The sequence below is a fragment of the Alligator mississippiensis genome, chromosome 2 (assembly GCF_030867095.1).
Source record: "Alligator mississippiensis isolate rAllMis1 chromosome 2, rAllMis1, whole genome shotgun sequence".
NCBI lineage: Eukaryota > Metazoa > Chordata > Crocodylia > Alligatoridae > Alligator > Alligator mississippiensis.
The window spans coordinates 104,528,731-104,555,303 of NC_081825.1; the positions used below are offsets into that span (position 1 = coordinate 104,528,731).

General features: G+C 43.4%; 1 protein-coding gene across 1 annotated transcript in view; it reads left to right on the forward strand.

Annotated features, from left to right (window-relative positions):
• The window catches only part of MGAT4D (MGAT4 family member D), an 88,717-nt gene that overhangs the window by 28,684 nt on the left and 33,460 nt on the right, over nucleotides 1-26,573 (forward strand). Inside the window, exons 2-7 of the mRNA XM_019489791.2 lie at nucleotides 12,008-12,169; nucleotides 12,686-12,826; nucleotides 14,009-14,142; nucleotides 18,984-19,030; nucleotides 21,358-21,471; nucleotides 22,749-22,824. Coding sequence (XP_019345336.1) covers nucleotides 12,008-12,169; nucleotides 12,686-12,826; nucleotides 14,009-14,142; nucleotides 18,984-19,030; nucleotides 21,358-21,471; nucleotides 22,749-22,824 — 674 coding nt within the window. The remainder of the gene's footprint in view (nucleotides 1-12,007; nucleotides 12,170-12,685; nucleotides 12,827-14,008; nucleotides 14,143-18,983; nucleotides 19,031-21,357; nucleotides 21,472-22,748; nucleotides 22,825-26,573) is intronic.

Genomic DNA, 26,573 nt, shown 5'->3' on the forward strand with positions numbered 1-26,573 from the left:
ACTTCCTTTTCACCTCCCATTTTATTACCTACCCCCTCCTATTAATTCTCCCGGCTTCATGTTCCCATCCCCCATAACCCATCTCTCACACACAGCTCCATCTAGGGCAGGGATAAAAGCCTGTCCTGGCTCACTTACCCTGTAATGACAACTCACAGCTGTAGCATCTAGTCAGGTCACCAGCCCTCTAGTGCAGGGGTGTCCAACGTTTTTGAATGTGGGGTTGGATCATGAACTTTTTATCACCTAGTGGGCCGGCGAGCCATATTCAAAGACCTCACAGGAAGTGTTATCACATCAGGAAGTGATGTCACATGACCTTTGACACCAATGAAGTTGCAGGAAGTGACAATGAAATGGGTCTGGAAATGTGGTTTAAAATCCAAAATAAAAACAATATAAAAGCAACAATTAAATAATACCAAACACTTGACTAAAATAAACACTTTCGCTTCTACTTGCTTCTCAATGAATGAAAGAAGCATAATGCAGGCTTACCCTGGGATACCTGGGTGTACAGCACCAGGTAGAAGAAGCCGTGGAGGAGCAACTGACTGTTGGCCTCCAGCAGCAGCAGCGAGGAGGAGGAGGAAGAGAAGCAGCACCTCAGGACGCTGCCTGGCCCCATCGGGGATGAGGAGCCTGGTCTTCACACACGGTCACACGCGCACAGCCTGCCTCCTTCCTTGCCCCCAGCTCCCATGGAGGAGGAGGAGGAGGGAGGTGTGAGTGTGACCTTGTGCTTCCTCCTCACGAGTGAACGCATGCGTGTGGCACCCCTGCGTGGGCTCCTCAACATCCCATCCGGGGATGCAGCCCCACTGACAACCAGGCACCCATGTTTCATGCTCGCATGCTCATCCCCACACTGGACTGTGCTGCCCCACCTCAGGCCGCCCCTTCCCCGTTGATGCAGTGCGGACCGCCCCTGGAGCAGGGCTTACAGGAGCCGCATGATGGGCATGGAGGGGGTGGCGGGGTGTCTTGGCCTGGGCCCTGGGACCCACCTGGTGTGAGCTCACCTGCCCCCGCCCCCGTGGCTGCAGTTGGGGGACCTGAGAGAGGGGCCCTGCTATCCCCGGGGAGAGGGTCAGCAGTCACCGGGCAGCCAACTGCCTCGTAGTCCGTGTTTGCTGGTCACCTGCTGTTGGGCTGGGGGAGGAACAAGGGATGGGAACAGTGTTTACTTTTGTTTCCCACTGCAGCACTTCAGGCCTCAGAAAATGGCTTGGTGGGCCGCATGGCGGCCCACAGTCTGTATGTTAGACAAGCAACTTAGTGTCAAGTCACAGTTCTGCAGGTGAGGGCCAGTGGGAGAAGGTTTTTAGCCTTAAGGTTTTTAACTGCTTCAAACTGCACTGCTCAAATGTTGATTGGTGTTAGTGCTAGCTTGAAAGTGCAATGCCTTTATATTAAGGGACATGTCAAATACTGGTCTTGTTGAAGGTCAATTCTGTTAAAGTTAAAAGTTGTATATGCTGTTCTCTAATGGCCAACCTATAAACACATAGGACAAGGACTGTGGTTTCTTCTGTCTTTTTAGTGTTGAGCGTATTGCTTTTGTTTAGCCAATAATAAGTAGGGACCTACTTAATTTGCAGCTTCCCACATTTCATAGAAACCGCAAAATCTGGGCCTGTTCATGAAATCTGTGAAATCAACCAAAACCAAGACTTAATAAAATGATGGCTCCCCAGTGGGAGCCAGTGGTCCTTGCTGCCAGGAAGGGAAGGCACTGGGTGGCAGGGCAGCACAAAGGGCAGCCAGCAATCAAGGCTGCCCCCCTTCTCCCTCTTCTCCTCCTCTCTGAGTCCTCTTCACCAATTAGCACTGAGGGTAGGGGCCTCTCTATCAGTGCCAAGGGGTAGGGCTGCCATGAAATGACTGTGGAATTAAAATTTTACATCACAATCAACCTGCAAAAATTAGTAAGTCCTCCTGTGATGTATGTAGACCCCTATTTATAGTAAAAAAAAACAAAACCTCAAGATAGTTCATGTACAGTTAAGCAAGCAAGTCAGAAATGGCTAGAGTGACTTGACCACAGTGTGTGTGTGTATTATGGCATAGACTTTAATTATGTGACCACTTACTATTTAAGCCACTTGTATGGTTACGGGCTTGCAGGCCAAGCCCTACGAGGAGAGACTAGGGCACCTGGACCTCTTCAGCCTTTGCAAGAGAAGGTTGAGAGGCGACCTTGTGGCTGCCTATAAGTTCATCATGGGGGCACAGAAGGGAATTGGTGAGGCTCTACTCACCAAGGCGCCCCTGGGGGTCACAAGAAATAATGGCCATAAGCTAGCAGAGAGCAGATTTAGACTGGACATTAGGAAGAACTTTTTCACAGTTAGAGTGGCCAAAATCTGGGATGGGCTTCCAAGGGAGGTGGTGCTCTCCCCTACCCTGGGGGTCTTCAAGAAGAGATTAGATAGGCATCTGGCTGGGGTCATCTGAACCCAGCACACTTTCCTGCCCAGGTAAGGGGTCAGACTCTATCTATTGAGGTCCCTTCTGACCCTAACATCTGTGAATCTATTAACCTATTTCTCAAATAAATAAGTCATCCAAATCTAACAACTTCATGATCTGCTAAAACAATATGATGATTTTCTCAGGCTCAAAAGATGTACTCATATCATAAATCACATACAAAATGGCCAAATTTCAAAAAATATTCTAGATGTATACACTGCTAAAACTGTACCTATGTTGTACACTGTTTTACTATTAAAAACACAATCAGACTTTGCTACATGGAAACTCTTAACATAAATCAAATTTCTATCATGATAACAAGCCTAAATTCAATTTAGACTGTAAGTTCATTGGGGGCAGTGCCATCTTTTTGTGATGTATTTGTACCTCTGTTGACTGCCACAATGCATATGACAGAAACACCTGTTAGAAATTCAGTTGTCTAAACAGGAATTATACATTCATGTAATATCATTTAATAAATGTAGTGAAGCAATAGCATTATTCTATACAGTTTCACCCTGGATATATACCAGCGGGGCTTTGGAGCAACACAAACTTAATTTTTTCAAGTTCCACACGTACTCCCAAGGCCAGAACATTAAAATGTTTTTCTTTCTGCCCCTATCCCTATGGTGGTAAATGAAACCCAGCCAGCTGTGAACCAGTGACACAGTATTATAAAATAAAATTTAAGACATTTTCCCCTCGTATCTACAAATCATTATCAGCTATGGAAAACGTAGTTATAATTTGACTTGAGATTGCCGTCATTGTCTCCTAGTGTTTCTCACTAACATCCTGCCACGCATTTAGCTTCTCTCATTTCTTGGAGTATCAGAACAGCAGAGACTCCCTATATCTGAAGAAGGGCGACTGCGCCCAAAAGCTTGCCAAGACCTTTTTTCCAACTACTCAGTTGGTCTAATAAAAGGTATCACATCTATTCAAAGAACCTTGCCTGCCTTGTGATGAAATAGAATTATCCTGCTATCAGAGCTCCACCTAAAGGAATAGGACCTTTGCTTAAAAGAACACCTTCTAACCCCGATAAAAATTTAACCAATAGTCTGCATTCATAATTGTGAGCTGCTACAGCTGCACTTTTTCTATTTTTTTTTAAAGTGCGTAGGAGTGCTCTGATAATAAATATTTTGTTTAAAATTCATACTTGTCTTGAATGGTGCTCTTGTATTTAGAATTGTTGTTAGACCTACTGCAGCATTTTCATTTTATAAAGTACTGTTATGTTAATTTAGTCACTCGGTAAATTTGTCAGTTGGCTTATTCTAGTTTGTCAACTTAACCTTGCCCTTTGCCCTTCACTTACTTGTTTGTTCATTTCTCAGGTTAATGTATGTGCGTCATGACATAAGTGATAGATAACATTTTTATTTCTTGATTGATTGTCCTTGGCACATTGTGTTTGGTTGTCATCTACATCTTGAAGAACACTGCTTGCTTCCCAAGGGTGTTCTTTAAGGCAGAGAACGCTGTAACGCCAATCTCCAAATTCTGTTTGATCTACTGATATAAATTGATGAAAAGTGCCACCACACTACTCTAGAAAAAAGGCATAATGATTAAAAATCAAAGGGAGGCAAGGAACATTATTCTTAAGACTATACAATTTAATTTTTAATAAGGAAAGAATAAATAAAATACAATACTATATCTTACTTTGACTATGCTGTTTGTTTTTCCATTATAAACAATAACATTGAACTACACCAGTCTCTGTCCAAAATGCTCTTGAAAAGGTATATATTCTTGTTTGTGGGGCTGTCCAATCATTAATTATTCCTGGTTTCTAAAATGAGTTCATTATAATGCAATGTGAACACAGTAGCAATTTACTGTATTATTTTGCATGGTGTTGACACTGTATACTGGGAATAGAGGGAGAAAATCAACACTTTCTTGAATTGCTAAAAAGCTTTTACTTTCCCTCTGAATTTCCATTTCACATCTCTTCACTGGAACCTGAAAAAATGAACTAGTTATCTGGCTTTGGTTGTAAGCCTGACATATATTAAGGAGGCAAGTCACCAGATCTGGTGAGCAGTGGCTAAATCAACAACTTAACCATCTATTTTTGCCACCAAAAATGACTTTGTAAATAGAACTCTCTCTTCTAAGTACTGGGGAGTACTGGGGAGTTGCAACTGAATAGCCCATGTGCTATCCCATAATACTTGATGTAACTATCAATTTAAAACTGCATATAGTATACTGCATTTTTTTATATTACTAGGCTGCAGCCAGTGGGGCAAATCAAATTTGGGTTAATTAGCTCTATGAAACATGTTATTTTTCTTTTTAAAAATGACCTTTGAATTAAAGTCAGGATTTTTAATATTTCTGGTTATTTCTTTCCTTTAAAAGTAGAACCCTGTTTCTGTGAATTGCTTTTAAATGAACTTTGTTTTGTAGACCATGGAAATGGGAATATTTTGTGTTCTTCTGCTTCTGCCATGGCAATTAACTAACAAATGCTAGTCCCAGAGCTGTGATAACAGCAGCTAATGATGTTGTTGCACAGAGGATCAGTCTGCATCTAAAATAGCCTTTGAACCCAAAGTGGAATTAAATAACTTTAGCCTTAGTCTTTCAGTACTTGAGCATGCAAGAATCCCAGTTGAGTGTGCAAATGTATACAGGAGGTGATCTAAGATAGTTTGTTGCTCTTTAATTTTATCATAAATCCTGCTTGTACTTAATTTAGCCTGTTTGAGCTGTTGTACAAAGATCAATAAGACTACTTATATTTATAAATGTAAATATGGGTATAAGCATTTGATGTCATATTAGTTTTGGGCCATATTCACAACTAGCAGCTTAATCAATCTGAATCCTGGACAGACAGTAGACTAGAGTATGGAGGCAGCTATTTGTGGTGGTGACTATCTCTGCCCTGAAGGACACCTGAGGTGTGTCCAGATGAGTGGGAGTGTATTTTTCTCAGCGCCTTAAAGCCTTTTGAGGCACCACAAAACACACACACCGCTCATGATTCCATTTGCTGCACTATAAATACGATATCAGGAAAATTAGATACCAGGAAATCCCATTACCTAAAAATCCCACGCCAGAAAAAAATGGGGTGGCACGTGGCTGCAGTGTGCACTGCCTGAAACTAGAGCCTGGCTGGCCAGAGCAGTGTTCTGGCTGCCGGCAAGGATCATTGCACTGCTGCTGCTGTCCCGGGAGGTCCCCAGTACCCCAGGTAAGGCTTCTCAGTGCAGATGCTGGCCGCAGCCTCCCCTATGCCACTTGCCACATGCCATACCATGTGTGCAGGGACATGCCCAGGAATAACTAGCACAACACAAATATGTGCTGCTGCTATTTGTCCCTGGGAAAACGCATGTTCCTGCTCAGGGGGAAACTCCCTTTTGGCATTTATAGCTGTGCTCTGGGAGTGGGAGGGAAGGGGTGCTTTAATTAGTGCAGCTCTTGGAGCCACTGTATTTAAGGCACCCAGTGTGTCTCATGTATCAGTGTCCCCACGCTTAAAAGTGGAAGCAGGGGCGCTTTATCTAAAGCTTGTTGAATGAGCTTTTGATAAAGTGCTCCCACCGCCATTTTTAAGCACAGAGATGCTGATACACAAGATGCTGGAGCACGGTAATTACTAGGGTTGTGTGAAGCTTCAGTCACGGATTCGATTCGGCGGAGATTTGGCCCGCTTTGGCAGCTGAATCTCCAAATCTGAATCAAATCAACAAACCCCTTAATCTCTCCCAGTCAAATTGGAACCCTCTGAATAGATTTGGAGAGATTTGATGATTCGGCCATAGACACAGCTTTAAATGTTTTTTCTACATACCTCAAGGTACCAGGTGGCTCGTGAACGCTGCGATGGTGGGGTGGATGGAGCATCCCACAGGAGTGTGGGGGGATCCCCAGCACACACAGCAGTGGACCTGAAAGTGGACCAGAAGCACTTCTGGTCCACTTCTGGGTCCACCATGGAGTGCACAGGGAACCCTTTCCCACAACCCTCCAGCTCGGCGACTGGTGCCTCCTGGATCTGGGGGGGAACCCAGGGCCTCTCCGTGGCTGATCGCCGAGCCAGGCGGACACAGGGAGGGGGAGGAGGTGTCAAGTGCACTTCTGGGTCCACCACTGAGCACATGGGGTCTCCCCCTGTGCTCCTGCGGGATGCTCCATCCGCCCCACCATCGCAGCATTCACGAACCGCACCTGGTACCTCAAGGTATGTAGAAAAAAACATTTAAAACTGTGTCTGTGGGTGAATCGCTGATTCACTGGATCAGCATTGAATCTTCAGAGTTGGATTCAGACGAATCGAATCACTGTCCCCCGATTCAGGCCAAATCCGAATCAAATATGGCCCATTTCGTACACCCCTAGTAATTACCACTTTCCAGCACAGACTTGATTAATTAATTGAGTCTGCTCCAATGCACTGTAATTACAGTGTGTCAGAGCAGCCTCACTGCTTATGTATAGATGCCCTTTATGCCTGAAAGTTGGTCCAATAAAAGATATCACAAAAAACCGTTAACTCTCAGATGTCCTGGACCATTACAACTATACCAACACTGTGTCTCCTCTGTCTGTTAGGGCAGTTTTGAGACAATCTCCTGTCAAAGCTGCCTATGAACCAGTGGGTCTGAAAAATAGAAGACTACCCAATGCAATGGAATTATCTACTGCATCCACTCTTCCACAGCATATGGACCATCTTTGGGGCACAATCTAGCCTAGAGTATATTATTATCACAACCCAAGGGTGTGATTTTTTGTTTGTGTGCGCTTCGGCACTGCTGAATTATTTCCCGCCACTCGTAGCTTTCTTTGCAGGGTGCATTTCTGAGCTGCAGAAAGGAGATGCACGTTGCAAGGAGTTCCCGCCATTTGTATTCAAATTTGTGCCCCGCTATTGGTCAGTTCTAAATTATTCCTATGTGGCGGCTAGCGATTGGCTTGCTAGCCGTATAAGAGGCTTGAGTGGTTTCTGCCCAAGTTGGAGGACTCCACGAACATCAGGAGGAGGAGACTTCACGTCTCGTGAAGATCTCTAAGTGCTGAGGAGCCTATCGGACGCAGCGTGTATTTCAAGAAGGCTATAGGGGTCTGATCAGCCTCTAGCCTCTCCCTGTCGCCGAACGATCCCTTGACGTACCCTTCCCTGCGCACAAGTTCCACAGAGCCTAGCAAACTTCGTGTGAGTGAATCCAGAGCTCTGTCCGAGTCCTTAAACTGGGACTTAAGCGAAGTTTTCCTGGAAGTTTTCCAGCCTGCACCGCGACCATCTATGGTGTAAGTAAATAATCTTAAATCAACCATTAAGCGTCCGTGCCTAATTCTAGCGTGCCACCTGCCTTCCCCGACCCGGCGTGTCCGGGCTGCTGGCCACAGCCCGCCGCGTGAAAAAAAAGGGCCTTGGACTGCTCCCGGCCCGCACAATTATATAGGTATAGGGCAAGGGTCTGAGTAGATCCTTTGAAATTAATTATGTTTTCTTAGCAGAGAATTGGTGTGAAATTCAGGCAAATGAAACTCTGCCAAACCTTAGATATACAAATCTGGAATTTGTTAAACAAATAAATTTTATTTTCCCAGAAGGGTAAACTATTCCCATTCTTGGAGCTCAAGTTTTATGCTTACAATGATCAAAGTTGCGCTGATACCCTTTAAAATCTTAGTCCTAAATCTAGAAATGTACACCAGCAGAATATAGGTGCTAAAGTTCAGGAGTGTGATTCACAGAATCGCTGACTAACCATGTAGCTGCTTGAAAGTTTGTAGGTGTCTAAGTTTTAGCCAGTAAAGTTCCATAAGTACCTGAGGTTCCGCTACTGTGTATGCCCAGAACAGCTGACATCTTGATGGAACTTAATGCCTTTGTGTCTTTTATGTATAAGTTTGGGGTTTTTACACTGGGTGCTCCTATATCTTAACTCTCCTTAATTCATCAGATTTGCTCAGAGTATGACTAATACAAACTAGGAGCATTGACTTTCCAATATTGTGGCAACCTTCATTCAAAACCTAGCCAGAGGAGAAGGATCTGGTAGAACCTATTTCTTACAAAGTAGCCTAGTGGCTACAGTACTTAATCAGGTAAGATCTGTGTACACCTTGGTCTGAAGGGCTTCAAAGCAGCATCTCCCACTTCTCAGGGGAGTGTGTTGGCCACCAAAACTGCATACACACTTTCTATTTATCTGGGAGAATTATCCTGGTTTTGTTTTCCTGGTAGAAAACCTTACCCAGAGACACCTGAACAGACATTTGAATGCTGAGCTTCTGAGGAGTAGAATTTGCAGTGCTGATGCTGCACAGCCGGTGAAGAATTAACAACTGTTTAACTAGGATGGCCTTTCAAAGGTTATCAGTTAGGTTTTGACTCTTGAAAATTAGTGCTATTCCTTATGGTAATGTGTTTCAATTACTTTGCGTTACTGTGGTCAAACACTTATAGATTCATAGATTGTAAAGGGCTGGAAGGGACCTTGCAAGATCTTCGAGTCCAGTCCCCCTGCACTAGGCAGGAAAGACAGCTGGGGTCAGGTGATCCCAGCGAAGTGACCATCCAGTCTCCTCTTGAAGTTTTCCAGGGTAAGTGATTGTACCACCTCTGGAGGGAGTTTATTCCACAGTCTGGACACCCTAACTATGAAGAGGTTTTTCCTAGTGTTAAGCCTGAAATGGTCTTGCAGGAGTTTGTGGCCATTACTTCTGGTTTTCCCCAAGGGTGCCCTGGTGAACAGTTGTGCACTGAACACTTGATGTATTCCCCATGTTGCAGTAAGCTGCTACCAAGTCCCCTCTCAGCCTTCTTTTTAGGCTGAAGAGACCCAGGATCCTCAGCCTTTCCTTGTATGGCTTGCTTTGCAAGTCGCTGATCATATGGGTGGCTCTTCTCTGGACTCTCTCAAGCTTTTCCACATCTTTGTTTAAGTGTGGCACCCAGAACTGGATGCAGTACTCCAGCTGCAGTCTCACCAATACTGAGTAAAGCTGAAGAATCACTTTCTTGGTTTTGCTTGAGATGCATCAGTTGATGCATGCCAGAGTAGTGTTTGCCCTGCTGTCTACAGCATCTTGCTGACAGCTCATGTTCACACTATGGTCTATTATTACCCCTAGGTCCCTTTCAGTCGTGGTGCTAATCAGTTTGGTGCCACCGAGCCTGTAATTATGTTGGGGATTGTTTATCTCCAGATGGAGCACTTTACACTTCTCAATTGTTGAACTTCATCTGGTCTGGTCTGCCCAACTTGCCAGCCTGTCTAGGTCCGCCTGTATCTGCAGCCTTTCTTCAAGCGTGACCATGATTCCCCATAACTTGGTGTTGTCCGGAAACTTGGCCAGTGAGCTCTTCACCTCCACATCCAAATAACTGATAAAGATGTTGAAACATACTGGACCAAGCATGGACCTCTGAGGGTCACCACTGGCCACTTCTTGCCAGGATGACACGGATCCGTTCATTAAAACTCTCTGGGTCCTACCCTGCAGCCAGCTTCCTACTCACCTAACTGTTGAGCAGTTAAGCCCACAATCCTCCAATTTTCCCAGGAGAACATCATGGGTTTCCAGATCAAAGGCCTTTTAGAAGTCTAGGTATACAATGTCGACCTCCACTGTCTCATCCAGGTGAAAAGTTACTTGGTTATAGAAGGAGATGAGCTTGGTAAGACAAGACCTGCCCATGATGAAGTCATGATGGCTGTCATTCAGAATTCTACCTTCTGCAAGTGTATTGTACATAGACTCCTTGATTAATTTTTCCACGATTTTCCCTGGGATAGAAGTTAGGCTAGTTGGTTGCTAGCGTCCCCTCTCCTCCCCTTCTTAAAGATGGGCACAACATTGGTCCTCTTCCAGTCTTCAAGGACCTCCCTTAAGTCAGTGCTTTCCTGTTTGCTTCAGCAAAAATGTGGAATCTTGCCTTGCAATCCTGTCTCTATACAAGGTTACCCATAGTTTGTTCCAGCCTTTAGAAAATGGAGGATGTATGCAAGATGGAGGCACTTCTGTGCCAAGGCCTTTAATGCTTTCTTTACGTTCTCTGCTCAGCTGAAGCAGTAGAGTCCAGCAAGCAACACACTGTCTCCCGGGGCGACAGATGGGAGCAAAGCAGCGTGAGATACTGGAGGCCTGTGCTTTGCCTTCTTTTAAAAGGGAACATGCACAGACATCTGCAGCCCTGGAAATACTCTTCTAAAGCAATTTAACCCTGGTTGTTCCCAGGTGACTTTTCTCTTGGAGAAAGCCGTTTTTTCTCTTGGAGAAAAACCTCGTGCATCTGTACACTTGTGGTTGTCTGTACATGGCCCGATTTATAGGTTAGATTGAGATGAGGGCACTGACTCACTCAAGCTGGGCCACTGTTTAGCAAACAACACAACATACAGGGGCCAGTAAGTGATTGTCCAAGAGGGAATCTGATTAAATCACTTCCCTGGAGAAGACCTTTCTCAAAACTTCTTATCCATTTTGCATTCAACAGGCATTGAATAAAATACATAAACAGCATTAGGAACAAGGCATGGAGACCAGGTCTCTTCAGCCCAGATAAACACCATTCTCTTAGGGATTACTTTTTTACTCTCTTTTGTGGGCTCCAGGTGTCTTCCACTTTGTAGACGGCAGAGCTTGTAGAACTTCAATAGAAGGGATAGAGAATGTGCAAAGCCTTGCCCATAACCTGATGGTTAGGGTGCTCACCTAGAAGATAGGACTTGTGAGTTTGAAACCCCTCAGGCTGTGAGGGCATTTAAACCTGGTTTCCCAGTTCCTGGAGAAATGTTGTAGCTACAAGGCTATTACATAAAAGGTGAGCACCACCACCTCCTTCTCCATTAAAAGAAGAGAGTGATCCAGTCATCAGAACACCAAGGGATGACTTAGGTGCCTAAACTTAGGAAGGTGTTTTGGGCTGTGAATCCATTTCAGAATGGCACCTAAATCAAAGCTGAAGGTAGACTTTTAAGTCTGGAGAAAAGCAAGATTTCTGAAATACTTTCATCAATATTTCCTGTGGCCTAGCTCAGGCAGTTCCCCATTTAGCAAGCTAGATTTTATGAGTCCTATTCCAAACCACCCCCACCTTAGCGTCACCACACCTAATTCCATTTCTGCGTCTGGCCCTTAGAGTTTTTCTGCTTAAGGTAAGTCATACGCATTAGGGAAACACAGTGGCGTTTTTCTCCTTTTCACCAATCAGCAAGGAAACTTATGGTGTGTTGTGTTATTTTTCTTATCAGGGAAGTAGTTTATAAAATTTGAATCAAGTAGTAATTTACTTGGTGCCTTTATCTGCTTTATTATGGTTATGGTGTAATTTACATGAACAATAAATGTACAAAAAGCTGAAGAACCATAAATATACAGACAAACCTTGAATTTGCAGTAAACCTTGAGTTACATGTTTTATTTCCTGTACTTACTGTTTTCTTCATGTATTCTTCCATAATGCCCTTTATTCCTGAACTCCAGTTTACCCCCATATATGGTTAATCTCTGAAGAAATAATTTGCACTTGTTACAGGAGATGGTCTAGACAAGTACCAAACTGAGTTTTTGGAACTTCGTCAAAGACTCTTGTATGCTGAAAAAGAAAATAAAAAGAGATCTCAAGAGTTGAGCAGTGCCCTGGATGAAATTAAACGTGTTGTTGCAAAGAGAGAAAACTCTACAGGAAATCACACAGGTTTGTGGTCAGAAAAAGTTTTTGCCTGAAGAGCTTCAAGTTTTATATGCTGAGGCATTATTCACTATTATCAATGGGAATAAATTCTGTGTATGTCTGCGTGCAAGCATGTGCAAGATTGGGGCATTATGTTGGAAACCTTATAAGGGAGGGCTGTCTCAGCATGTGTTGGTAGAATACCTAGTGCAGTAGGGCCCCAATCTGATCAAACTCCCTAAGTGTAACTGTACCATGATAATAAATTCATGTGAACTTATTCCTGAAGTCTGCTGGAGACACTTGGGAAGATTATATGATGTTTGAAAGATCTGACATATACCTTCTACAGTGAACAGAAAAGCTAATCATCAACACCCATGAAGAAGAATTTTTATTTGACCTACAGTACTCTCTAATAATATGACTCAGGTTTAAATTGTGTGTGTTGTAATATGCTGCGCTTTTATTTGAGGAAAATATTTGAGTTCTGATCTCAATCCTCTTGTGCTGGCCTTTTGTATATGTGTTTTTTTAAAGATGATACAAGGTGGAACGTATTAAATCTCACCAGCAAACTCTTCGTGCATCTTGCAAACATGTACTACTACCTACCTCACCTCCAGAAGCATGAAGACAGCCTGCACCCCAATGTTGTCATTGGTCAAGGGAGAACTGGAGGTAAGAATTAAAGGCTTGCTTTTGGGGCTTGCTTTTTCACCTTAAATACTGGGGTATTGTTTTGGGAATTGTTTTATCATTTACTATTTTAATACGTTATCTGTTTCTATTACTAATCTTGTTTTTATTATAGGCCATCCCAGGCTTTTTTTTTTTTTTTTTTTTTTTTTTTTGTGGGGTGAGGGTGGGAGGGGAGAGAGTAGAAAATAAAGGGACATGCCCATTTTATAATTGTTTAAGTTTGGCTTACATAGTGTGAGATTTCTGTACTATTACTGTACAGCCATTGTAAAAAAACATTGTGTTGATTACACTGAGTGATAGCTTGTTAATGATTTCAAGGCAGAACTCCCCACTGAAATCTGAGGGAGGGCCTCTGCTTAAAATTGTTTCTACCTTTGTAATCTTTGGCAGTTACTAGTTCAGTTCCTGCAATAGTAATATCTCCCATACTGAGAGATACAGTGCTATAACTCAAGAGTAAGTAATTTGCTCAGCACTTCCTGTGAGAAAGTCACTTGCCCTCTAGATTAGTGGCAATTTAATATCTCATTATTTACATCTTACCAAATCTATACCGAGAACTAATGGTTCTCTCTCAGAATTACTGTTTCTTCAGAAATCAGGTGCAGCCAACCATAATTTTGCCAGAGGTACAAGTGTTTCTGAATACTCAAAACTGCTTACAAATGCAATGTAGACCCAGCATTTAATATAAAAATTAAAATATCTGCAACAAAATTTCTGCTTGTCATGCACAATTTACCACATGGCACAGAAAGTCTATCAAATTTCTATAGAAACATTAACCATGTCAGTTAATTATATCAGGCAGTGAATTTCTATTTTTGATTATTGTTTTCTAGTATAATAGCTCCTATTTTGTGTGTTCACTTAGAGGGAACTCAAAATCAAAATGTTACTAAAGTCCCTATTTTAGTGGACCCTAATCCATGGGTTGGGGACAACAGGTTGCCCACAAGAGCTTCTGACATTTATCACTGCCACAAAAGTTTAAATAATTAAATCAGAGGTTGACAGGGACAGTAAAGTGTAATTCCCTCCCCCCACCCCCCCCGGGTTACTTGACCAGCATTGCTTCCCATGGACCATCGAAAGTCAAGGACTACTGCTATATGTATATGGCTTGAGATGACCTGATTTTAACTTCTGTGTTTGCAGTCTCCCTAGTGATGGGTATTCCTACTGTGAAAAGAGAAAAACAAAGTTATCTGATTGACACGCTGAATTCTCTTTTCTTTGATGTTTCTGAAGAGCAGAAAAAAGATTGTGTAGTGATTATCTTTGTAGCAGAGGTAAGTTAGTGTGGAAAAAGTGCTTATAGTAATAACAAGATAATGTGGAAATCCATGTTTGACTATAGTTCTGTAGGAGATATTTCAATATACTAGTAACCACAGATTTTAAAAGGAATTTTTTATGCAAGTCAAATGTGGGAAAATGTTCCTTTTTTCTAGTTAAGAACTAGTTAAGTGGCCAAGAGTTGGATTCGGCAGAGAATCCTATTAAATTCAGTTCTAGAGACTGATGTAATACAACCTTAGAGTATAACAAATGCTGTTTATAAAAAATGTCCACTTTTAACAAGCCCAACAGCAATGACTGAATTTTTCAGTGTTACACAGGTAATTGACTTATCCTATTGTAGCAAACACTCTCTTTTAATTAGCTCTTCCCATAGTCATAATGGAGGTTCATTATGAGGTTGTACTATATTTCTTTGCAATGATTTTGGCAATTGTAATATTTCCAAATTACATGCCAATCTAGACTTGTTTAGTGGTCAGGACCTTGGTCTTGTCATGTAGAAAATAACAAAAAGATGCTACAGGAAAAAAAACTGTCACATGGTACTCTCAAAACCTCTAACTGTGCTTGCACTTAAATAAAAGCATACTGTCCCAGGGGAGCGGGGGCACCGGGAGACCCCCGCGGCGGCCAAGGGGTCTGCTTACCTCCTGCAGGGCTGGAAGACCCGAAGAGACTCCACACGCTGGCGGCGCCGGCGCGGGCCATCAGCCGGGTGTTTATCCGGCTGCGGCTGAGCGGCGGGGGCGGGGCACGCCGGCCGGGAGGAACAAAAGGCGGCCCCGCCGACGCAGCGGAGCTCCAGCGAGCAGGGGATCAGCCGCCACCCGCGGAGTGCAGGACGCCGCCGGATAGAGGCGGAGCAGGCTGCGAGCAGCACAGCGGAGAGCCCAGAGGGGCAGAGACAGGGGGAGAAGTCAGCCCCAGAGGCGGGGCAGCAGCCGGCGGGGAACTCGCCACCCGAGGCAGCGGGAGGCGTAGCAGCTACCCCGGGAGCGGGGCCAGCTGTAGCCAGTGTTGCAGAACAGGCTGCGAGCAGCACAGCGGAGAACCCAGAAGGGAAGAGACAGAGGGAGAAGTCACCCCCAGAGGCGGGGCAGCAGCCAGCAGGGAACCCAACACCCGAGGCAGCGTGAGGCGTAGCAGCTACCCTGAGAGCGGGGCCAGCTGTAGCCGGTATTGCGGAGCCGCCGGAGTGGGTAACGGCGGCCGAGACTATTGGGGGAGGCAGAGAGGACGGCTGCCTCCCAAGGAAGGAGGGATCAGGGCAGCACCCTCCAACTGGGTGAGGCATACCCGGCCCGAAGACAGCCTGTAGGGGCTAGGGTGCCCGAGCCGAGAGAGAGGACGAGATGAGGACGGGTGAGAGGCCAGGACAGGAAGACCTGAGGTGGCGTATGGCCGGGGTGTAGGGGAGGACGGAGCCCCGTGAGTACCTGCGAAGAGGCGTGCCGGCACCAGGGGATACCCCGAGGGAAGACCTCCCACTGAGAGAGTCATCAAAGTCGTGGCAGGCGAGTTCTGGGGTCCCCCTTAATACCAGCCGGGGTAAACCCTGGGGCGTACCAACAAAGCTCGGGGGCACAAGATCCCGAGCCCGGGCTAAGGCGGCGCGCGAGCTCCTAATCGAACGGAGGCGGGTACACATACAAATTCCATTTTGTCTGTTAGCACAAGGTATTTTAGTAGTAGAATTAAAGGGAGAGTACTAAAGTTCTGTGGAACCTGAAAAACGCAGACTTATTACCAAATCTGAAAAAAATACAAGCTATTTATCTGTCCTTTGGGCTTATGCCCTACTTTGTGCTTACTGGTATTTTACAAGGTGCCTGATACCTGCTTATTAAATAGCATTTTTTCCTGAGGAAAATAATATAAACTTCTTGTACATAAACATCTCGTTTGAAAAATGACACTGCATAAATTATGATTTTACGGTTAAAAATAGTTTTCCTCTCCCTGAATGTCTTGGTTTTATTGCAAAATACTTAGAGCCGGTAAGCTTCCCCAATGGAAGTGTATAATCTAGCAGCAGCTACTTGTAGTCTGATACTACTGGTTGGGAGACTGTTTAACCACACTACCTAGCTCTTCTTATGCTTCCTTTTAACAACTGCTTCCTCACTGGATGATTTATTATGTGGGAAAATAGCATTTAGCCTTTTAGTTCAACCAAGATTTGTAGCTGTTCAGACTATAAATAATACTTAGATTGTACTTTACCTTATCAAGATTAAAACTGAATCCTGATGCCTCCTTCTGGTTCATATCATTGTGATAAGTAGACAGGCCCAATTTGCTGACTATTTTTCCTGGACAGCTGAACTTGCCTTGGGTTTACGCTGCATTATCCATTATGAATGAGTTAGTCTTTAAGGCGCCACTTTGCCTTGCCTTCTGCCTTGCTTACACTGTGCTAGGTCCTAGTAGAGAGCCTTGGTGGCAAAAGCTCTGCCAGTTTGCAGCAGAAGGGAGTGCCAATTTGCAGCAGAAGGACGGAATAGGCAGAAAAGTCCATTGTTGAGAAGAAGTGAGTAACATTTGTTATAAAGGAGATGTGTCGGGACCGCTGATGAGTGTATCTATTCAATGGCTCCCCACAGAATGCCTGCAAATCTTCAGTTGTGAACAAAAGTAATCTTTTCAAACCTTGTGATAGAAATCTTTGCCAGCACTGGGTGCTAATTGGTGTTTTATATCATAGTACCTAACAGGAGTGCAGCTGTGTACTATGCCTTCAAAAGGCACAGTCTAGGAAAGGGGAGGTGGTTTTGGGGGCATTGCAGTGCAGGTGCAGCCCAGTTGCTTTTGGGGAATAGCCTCATACAGGATTGTTTGTCACACTGCAGCCTTGCCCCCTAAACACTCCCATCTGTGAAGTTTGCAAGGTGTCCTACAGAATGTATCCTACTGGAAGGGGTCCATACAGTCAATTTGCATGATGCTTGTATGAGCAGAGCTCTCCTCAGCACATCCAAAGAGCTTCTCTGGTCCTCTTGTGCTATTTGTAGCAGCACATAGGGGCCAGAGTTGAACAGGACAGGAAGCGGGTAACTTTTCAGTGGAGCAAATCGAAAGGGTGACATGTCTTAGGACACAGCAGTAGCATAATAAGGGGATAGGAAATGGGGCACCAGCCCTTGTCACTGCCCCAGACCGTGGGCGGGGAGAAGATAGGGGTCGTTCAAAAAGAGCAGCAGCTATACTAGTGGCAGCACAACAGTTACTGACACACTGCCTTGTGCACAGCTACTGCCTGGGGTGCTCAAGCACCCAGTTAGGCCTCTGGGACAAAGTGTCTTAGCTGGTCAAAGCAGCTTTACAAGAGCAAGTTCTAATGTAACTCAACAAAATAACATGAGCCAAAGAGAGTATTAAAGTTGCTGGTGTAGCTGTCTCTCTTGTTGACCTTAGTTATATTTTCTTTCTTTATTTGCTGTTTTAATATATATTTAATTAAGCTAAGTTATAGTTTTGTTTTTAAATAATGAACTCCAGACTGCTTGAAGGATCTATTGAGAACTGGAATAGAAGAGTATATTTACCTTGGCTGTAATTAGAGGCTGTAGACAGATTGGCCCAGATCAATGCTTGCTTGCAGAAATGGAGAGTCCAAAAGTCTGAAACAGACTAAAGATCAGTATAAATGTAAACGAAGCATCAATGATTTATATATTCAAATATCATGAAAATAATGTCTATTTGGCCCCCTCTACACATTACAGGTATTGAACAATTACCTGGTTAATTGCACAATTATCTGGAGACCAGCTACATGTGCAAAGTAGCTAGCACACCAGTAAAAAGCTCCAACCAGCTATAAAGTTAGACCTTGAAAATGTGTACTTTATAGCTTTATACATTTATAGCTGGTTGCTATCAAGCTTTAATTTGCACATGTAGCAGGGTTTCCCCTGTGGCTGGAGCCCCATTAGCTGCCAGCCACAGGGGTGCATCATGCTGCAGGTGTGCACCATGCCCAGTGTAAAACCCTCAAACCTTAGGGACAACAGCAACTGCAATTCCCGGGGTCTGGGAGTTTTATGCAACCCCCTGGATGCTGTGGATCACAGTTGCCGTATCCCTAGGGTTGAGGGGGGTGTGAAACCCCCTGGATCCTGGAGATCGTAGCTGCCAAGTTCCTTAGGGCTCCTGGCTGCGGGGAAACCCCTAGGGCCAGAAGATCTTCACAGGGGTTATCCCCCTCCACCCCTAGGGCAATTCCCCGCCCCCCCGCCCTGGGTACGTAAGAAACCCCCAGTGCCAGAGAAGGATCACAGTGATCCTTTGGCACCAGGTGTGTCCCACACTCCCAGGCTGAGGGATTGCCCAGCAGTGATCTGACCCCAGGGGTTTCCCTGTAACCCTAGGGCAAGGGGATCATCCCTATGATGATCCTCTGGCTTTCATGCACCCCAGGGCAGGGAAATCACCGCAGTGGAGATCCTCCAGCCCTGGGGAGGTCTGGGGTGCCCCCATCAACTAAGGGGGCCTCCCAGCCATGGGAGCTTGCTTCTTACTGGTGCAAGGGGAATTTGGGATTGGGCTCCTCCTGCACCAGCAGTAAGGTGTGATGGGATCCAACGCACAATCCCACAGTCGCACCTCCTGCTCTGCACATTTGGCAGGAGACAGGATAGCATGAAACGTGCATTAGAACCCATCGCGCTTTCCTGCACATGTAGAGGAAGCCTTAGTAAAAACATGATTCTATTTATTCTTGTCTGGATTTTTTTTTAAATTACATGTAGGTTTGTGTGTGACTACCTAAATCAGGTTGTTATTTCATACAAATATTAAGTCAAATGAAATGTGAACTTTTTTTTAGGTGAATGCAGAGTATGTTAACAGTATTGCAGAAGATATTAGAACCAGGTAAGTTGCATATCATGTAACCTTGAATGGCTTATTGAATTTAAATGTTTAGATTAAAAAGTTGCAGTATTTCAGCAGTAAACAACAAAAGTAAAAGTTGCTGAAATAATGTTATTACTCAGCTGTGGAAATAAAATTAAACATAATAATGCATTTGAATATATGAATGTGTATGATGTTATATAAGTTTTAGGGAAGGGGAGTGACTATGTGTTTCCTTCCCTATTGCTTTCTTGTAAAGGTTTTATTAGAGTGATATATTTTAATGAGCCAATTGTATATTTGGGATAGGGTTAGATGAGCTTTCAAATACAAGACATTCGTCATCAGGTTTTGCGTTCAAAAAGTTGTCTAACTCTATCTCAACTGTGCAGTTGGTCCAATAAAAGATATCACCCTAAGAAATCCTAGCCTCTTACATAATTTCTGGATCATCACAGCTACCACATCACTCTAACAGTACTTCTTGTAAACACATTTTAACTCAGCAATTCTATTTTGCAATTTTACTCTGAAAAATATCTACTAATTCTCCTTAGCTTGAGCTTCCTTTCCCAGGAATTAATGTTAGAATCCAAGTACCTGAGTATGCATATATTGCATACCCACTTATCTCAGTGCCTTAAAATCTGAGGCTGTTGGTGTTGATGTTTGTTATGTTACCCAAACTAGCATATAAAAAACACTTAGATAACAGTTTTATCTTTGGGGGTTGTGGGCCTGATTTCTGAATAGCAAATTATTTCATTTCAGTGCAGTAATTTAGTTCTCTGTGCTGCTAGTAAATGATATGGACTGTGTGAAAGGCTGAATTAAAGTATAACTGGGTGTTTCTACACAAAACCCTTAACTGCACATTAGGCTAATCTAATGCACAGTAAAGCATCGGCATCTACACATGCATGGGACTTACTGCACAGTAAATTAGATTAATGCACTAGATTAATGTAGTGTATGTGTAGACTCTGACCAAGAGCAAATTGCTTCCAGTCAGCCTAGGCAGCAGGGAGCATCAACCTATCCCCATGTGGCTGGGAGAGCTGTCCCGGCGGCTGGGACTGTTGTGTCCCAGCCATGTGGAGATTGGGTCAGGACCTGACCTCCATGTGGCTGGGATGCAGCAGTCCTGACTGTTTGGACAGCTCTCCCCCACCCCATGGAGATAGGGACCAGCCCCCAGTGTCCCCTGCCAGCCCCAAGCTGGCACCCAGGGGAGCCTGGAGCTCCCCCTGGCTGCTGCTGCAGGGGGGCAGAGCAGCGCAGGAGAAGCTCTGGAGTGAACTGCTCCCATTGGAAGCAAATTTGCTCCCAGCAAGCACACATTCACATGTTTCTGCTTTCTGCAAAGAAAATTTAAGTGCATTAATTGCCCACCATCATGAAATTCCATTAAGGCTTGCATAGCACCATATTCTTTGCTTGCTCTTATTCTGTTCCTTAGTAGACATTGGCAATACTGTACACACTTAAAAAACAAGGCTTGAAAGCAACTAGCATATCAGTTGTCTGCTAATATGGTGTATGGACTGCAGATGCATGGACTAGTTGCATTATGAATAATATTGCATTGTTAATACTGTCTTTTTAAGTATTGGTATGAAATTTGTAGTAGTCATTGAAGAAAAAATGTGAAGCCAAGAAGTTGAACCTATGATTATACAATGGGTAATATCTTTTACTGGAAAAATAATATCACATAATACACAAACCTGTTTACGAATTGATTTATTATATATGTCATAATAGAATTGGTGTGTTATAGCTGTGATGGTCCAGGAAATATACAAGAAGCAAGGCTTTTTGGTGGTGTTTCATTTGACAAACTGTATAGCTGGGAGAGAGGTTAGACAAACTTTCAGGAACAAAGAACCTGAAAAAGGTCATTTGTTTCTGAAAATTTGTCTAACCTCTCTCCCAACTATACAGTTGGTCAAATAAAAGGTATCTCCAAAAAATCCTTGCTTTATGTATGTCTTTTAGAAATATCACTATAGCAGTTCTCCCATTGTTGCTGTTATGTAGCAGCAGTCCATCTTTCTTCCAGCAGCATACTCAAATCAGTTTGATCTGTTTACTACTGTATCTATTTTAATTTTTAAAAATCCCATCCCTAACTAAATTGGTTATACTAGTAAAATGTTCAAGTTCATATTGAGCTCTAGCATGGTTTTCAGTTGAGCTAAGCTAAGTTTTTGAGCTAATGTGATTTTAAAAGCGCACTTTTATGTCAACATAGACATGGTCTTGACTATGCACGGGGATAGGTTCTGTGTCTACAGATTGCTATACCAATATTAAGGCCTTAGGTATTAATCTTTTCTTCACAGATTCCCTAATGAAGTGCAATCTGGAGTCCTTGAGGTTATTTCCCCTCCTGCTTCCTATTACCCTGACCTCTCCACTCTTAAGGAAACATTTGGGGACTCAAAGGAAAGAGTGAGGTAAGATAAGCTTTGTGAAAACTTTCTAAGAACATTTTTCCAAAAGTAAAGACTGAGGACTTTTGCAATTGTTAATAAACTGATAAGGTGTGATGTTTTTCAGAGAAAAAAGGCCTTCAGGTTCCTTGAAACCATTATTATTTCAGTGGATAGCAGTTCCCAACAACTTCAAATAAAAGCTAGACTTTCTCCAGTTTCTCTACTACTCAAATACTTTTACTCCTGGAAATCATACAGGTTTAGAATTGAATAGATAATACCAAAAAAAAACTTCTTCCCATTGTCCCCATTGTTATCTGACAGATAATGATTGCACTCTGTAATTCTGTAACTATCACCTTACTTGGCCCTTAACTAACTAATGACAGTTTGAGTGGGCTTAATTAACATCTAACTTCTGTTGTTGCTTTGATATTATAACTAATCACTTAACCAGTACACTTAACTAATAACTGTTCATTCCTGGCAATATATGTGGTTCACTTGCTCCAAATTCATTAAAAGGAGGCAGGATTTAGTATCAAGTATTAAAAAGTTGCTATGTCAGTAAGCAACATTATACAGCATTGAAAAATAAATATATACACCTATTTTCAGATAGTAAAAGTGTATGTATTTCTAGCTTAGAAATATCAGGTACATGTAATTTGATACTTTAAATTAAGTCTTAACCCTATCAGATGTACCATATCTATTAACTTTGGAAATTCGTTCTACATGTAATTTTTTAAAAAAATCTCTTACTCTAAAGTCTGGTCACTGATTTAATAAACCTCAACTTTTTTGGCCAAAAAAAGGTATTACCTACTGTTTAGAGAAAAATCTATATTATACCACTAACTTCATAATTAAGTTTATTAACCTGCTTCTGTATTGTTGACTAATATTGGCACTGTTTTACTGCATGTTGAAAAACTTAGAGATTTTAATCACGCCAAATTTTGCTGGTCAGAATAAAATGAGAGGACTTCTTTAGGTCATCTGACCTAGATAAATTGGTTCATTGATCAAGGGTTATTTGTTTATGGATTTTTTTTTAAAGAAATACATTCAAACACTTCTTGAAAAAAGCAGTATTTGCAATATGCTGAGTTTAGAGGACATTTTAAAATAGTATATTTAGATTAGCAAATTGTATTTTACCATCTTCCCTCTGATTTAGTTAACAATGAGTGACAGTAGTACTTGAATCATACCTAGAGTGTTGTAATGGCTGTATTAATAACAACTCCATAAAACCCAGAGAAACCTTATCAGAATTTGCTGCTTATATTTAGGTGGAGAACTAAACAGAATTTGGATTATAGCTTTTTAATGCTGTATGCCCAACCTAAGGGAACATTTTATTTACAGGTATGTTTATATTGTCAATAAATAATTACAATAAAAATGTACTGATTTTTAACTTCTACTAGTTAATTAGTTTTAAATATCATAGTAAAGATACAAGTCATCTGTGCTTTTAACTATAAATGCCCATGCCCTTTTTAAGCTCAAGTTTGTTATATCTTCTTATCTGCATCTCTCAACTATACATTATTTGATCAACTTCACTTGTAGCTTTCTAATACTTTTAGGGTTGAATAATAATTGATTGCAAATCTAATTGACCCATTAACAGCTTTTTGCCTGTGGTAGGGAAACTGGTGTTTTAATAGAGTTCTTTCTTGCTGTATGTATGGAAAGTGTGTTTTGTAGCTCCAGATAATAGCCCAGATAACAATAGAACACAAACTTGCAAAGGATTTTTCCAAATGGGAAAATAGGTACCTGTATATGTCATTAAAATAAGCTGCCAGGGTGGGGGTAGGGAGACTTAAACTGCAGAATCCAAAGAGCAATGTTTGCAGAAGGTATGGGGAGTTTGGATCCAAAGAAGCTCCCGAAAAGTTCAGTGTGTACTTTAGTGTGTGTCAAGACAGCTGGCCTGTTAGCTGTTTGTAGGGCATTGCAACATTTTCCTTGTTACAACCTCAGCATGTTGCACAACAGCTGTATTGTAGCAGCACTAAACTAACCAGAACTAAAAATACAAGAGATTGTGATGAGAGAGAAACAAAACCCAGGTAAGAATAGCAGTTAGAAGGCAAGTTTACTTCCATTTAGTGTTTGCTGGGCTCAGCTGGAGAGGAGAGGTTCTAAAAACCCCAGAATCATGTTATTCAGTTGTTTCCACACGTGAGGAGGGAATTAAAAAAAGGAATGAGGTGCTCTCAATTCCTTGATGGATCCTGGAAGTATGGAGCAGGAGGGAACCCGTAGTTATGTAGCAGCATGACTGATCCCAAAGAAGGGCTGCTAGTTTTTCCTGGAGTCCAGCATTTTCAAAACCTTACAAATGACTTGGGAGCAGAGCTAGCCAGACACCAGAATGCCTATTCCACAGGAGATTACAAAATGATAAGTTTCTTCAGAATTTTTTTTATCTTTGACATGTCCCCAGTCCACCATTTTTATATGGTCTGCCCCTAGTATTCTACACAGGCCACTGCTTCTGGTGTTGGTGTTTCCAAAAATTGTGGGGTGCATTGGCAACATTTCAGGAGCAGAACCATGGTTTGCTTTTCCTGCCAACCTTGTTGGTCAGTTGTTTAGAAGCCCCATGATTTCATGAGAAAGTTACATCTGCTGAAACCCACTCTCAATCTGTTCAAGCTCTGCCATGTGTGTTGTTTGTAACTGGAGCCAGATGCTAACTCCCCATTCGGGTAATTGCTCACCAGCTCCACTCAACAGCGTTGTCACCTAGTTTCTCCCATTCTTTTTGCCGGAAGGTAGTTCTGGCTGATTCTGGGAATTTTGGTCAATGGTATGGTAGAGGACAAAAACATTATTTTTCAATGAGAGAGAATGGTGTGCTGGTTGATGTCCATATAGTGCATGGTTGTCTGACTCCCTGCTTGGGCCACAGTAGCCACCACCTCCCTGGGGCTTGGGTACTGCTGTTGGGGCAGGGGGTTGCAGACCCAGGTCCCTGGCCCCATAGCCCTGACAGCTGGGGGCCCCCTCTAGCAGAGCTGGAGGGGTAGGGGACTGTGGGTGGGGAGTGAGGGGCATCAGGAGGGCTGGGGGGGTGCTGTGGGAGGGGAGTGAGGGGCACCGGTAGGGCTGGGTGGCTGTGGTTTGGAAGTGAGGGGCCTGGACTTGTGTCCTGGTGAGCTAAGGGGACAGGGGGAGTTTGATTTTCCGTGATAAAAAATAGAAGTGCACTGGTATCAATCTATATTGTGTAAGCACTAATAAAAGGAAAATTGACATACTCGGCAGTTGACTTTTTTGGCCTATGTGGCCAATAATGTTAACGATAAATGCCACATGCATGCACACAGCCACAGTGTTCACGTGGCCAGGAATGCAGCCCAGCAGCTTGGTGAGCAGCATCCGGCCAGTAAGTCTGTGAGGGGGAAGGAGCATGGTGGGGTAGATTAAGGCCCCCATGGTGAGGGAGGGAGTGGGGCTGGGGCAGGGGCGGGCACTCCCAGTTGGGGTGGGGAGCAGAATAGAGCAATGGGCAGCTCATCCGGGGGGGGGAGGGCCGGTCCCCACTGCTGCGCGCATCCACAGAGGACGCATGATGGGCATGTGCACTCCAGATTTGTGCATGGGACTTGGGGCCAAGGGCTGCGCCGGCCTCTTCCCAGCATAGTGGGGGAGGGGCCAAGGCTACGCTTGGGGCGGATGGAGGCAAGGCAGGTGGTGGCAGTGCTGGAAGGGGGGCTATGGCAAATTTTGGGATGGCTGAAACCCCCACAATAACCTCCTCCCTCCCAGTGCTGCTGCTGCCTGCCCCACCCTGCCTGCCCCAAGCATAGCCTTAGCCCAGTCCCTTCGCCAGGAAGAGACTGACATAGCCCCTGGCCCTGAGGCTGCAGCAGACAGCCCACCCTTGCTCATCACAGAAATCCAGGGGGCATGAGCCCCTGATACCTCCGCTGGGGGTGCATGCAGCAGTGGGAGCCACCTCCCCTTGCAGTCCCCTCCCCACCCTCAATCTCAGACGAACCACCCACGGCTCCGTCCCACACCCCACCCTGCCCTGGCTGGGCAGAGCCTGCACCTGCCCCACTCCCTCCCTCACCATGGGGGGGTCTTGATCTGCTCCACACCATGCCCCTTCCTCCCCACAGACTTACCAGCTGGATGCTGTTCTACAAGCTGCCAGTCTTCATATTGGCAATCAGATCAGTATCGGCTGATGTGGCTGGCTAATAATCAGCTGTTGGTATCGGCCAAAAAAATCTTTATCGCACTCCTCATAAAAAAACCCAAAATCAAATACCAAAATGTATAGCTACTTAAAATATATTTTACTATAGTGATTGAGGCACTGGTAGGCTTCCAAATTGATTTAAAATTGTAAATATGTCAATAAAATCTTGTGTTCAGTTGATATGTGTGTATATATATAGTGGTGTTTCATTTTAATTGCAGATTTGGGGAGGTTTATCAGAGAATTTGTGTTTTTTTTCATCAAGGAAAACCAGGATCCTTGTTTATGACCCATATTCCATTTTAATGGTCTTAATGTTCCACTAATCATGGTAGCCTTTCTTCAGCAGTTTTATGGACAAAGTTGCAATTTAGCTATTCTGGTCTCTTTTCTCCTATTTCACAGCCCTGCAGGCTGTTTTGACAGTCCTAGATCTGTCCTTGAAGTCTAATCTTCAGCAGCAGCTACAGTTTTAGTTTGTGGGTGAGCAACCAAGAGTTGCTGACAATTCAACTGTGAAAGAGTAGAATTTAGCTTTTAGAATAAAAACTAAAAACTGTAGCTTTTGCCTGAGCAGGAAGGAAGGGTGAATGAGCTGAAGATTAGGCTCTGTATTGTATGTAGACATAACTCTGGAAAAATCTTTTTTTCTTCAGTCTGCCTTCCCAAAAATAAGGTGAGTGTCTTATTTGGGTGTACATGGCATGCGAGGGAATTATAGTATTTCTAATTTTAAAACATACTTTTAGAAATGTTTTGACCGTTTTTACTCGCAAATTGAATGCCTATTTTTAAATATGTTGTAGGCATTTCCGGGTCTAAGTGTCAATGTCAATCAGTGAGACATTGTTATTGTTGTTCCTAAGAGTTATTAGAAAATAGTGCTAAGGCT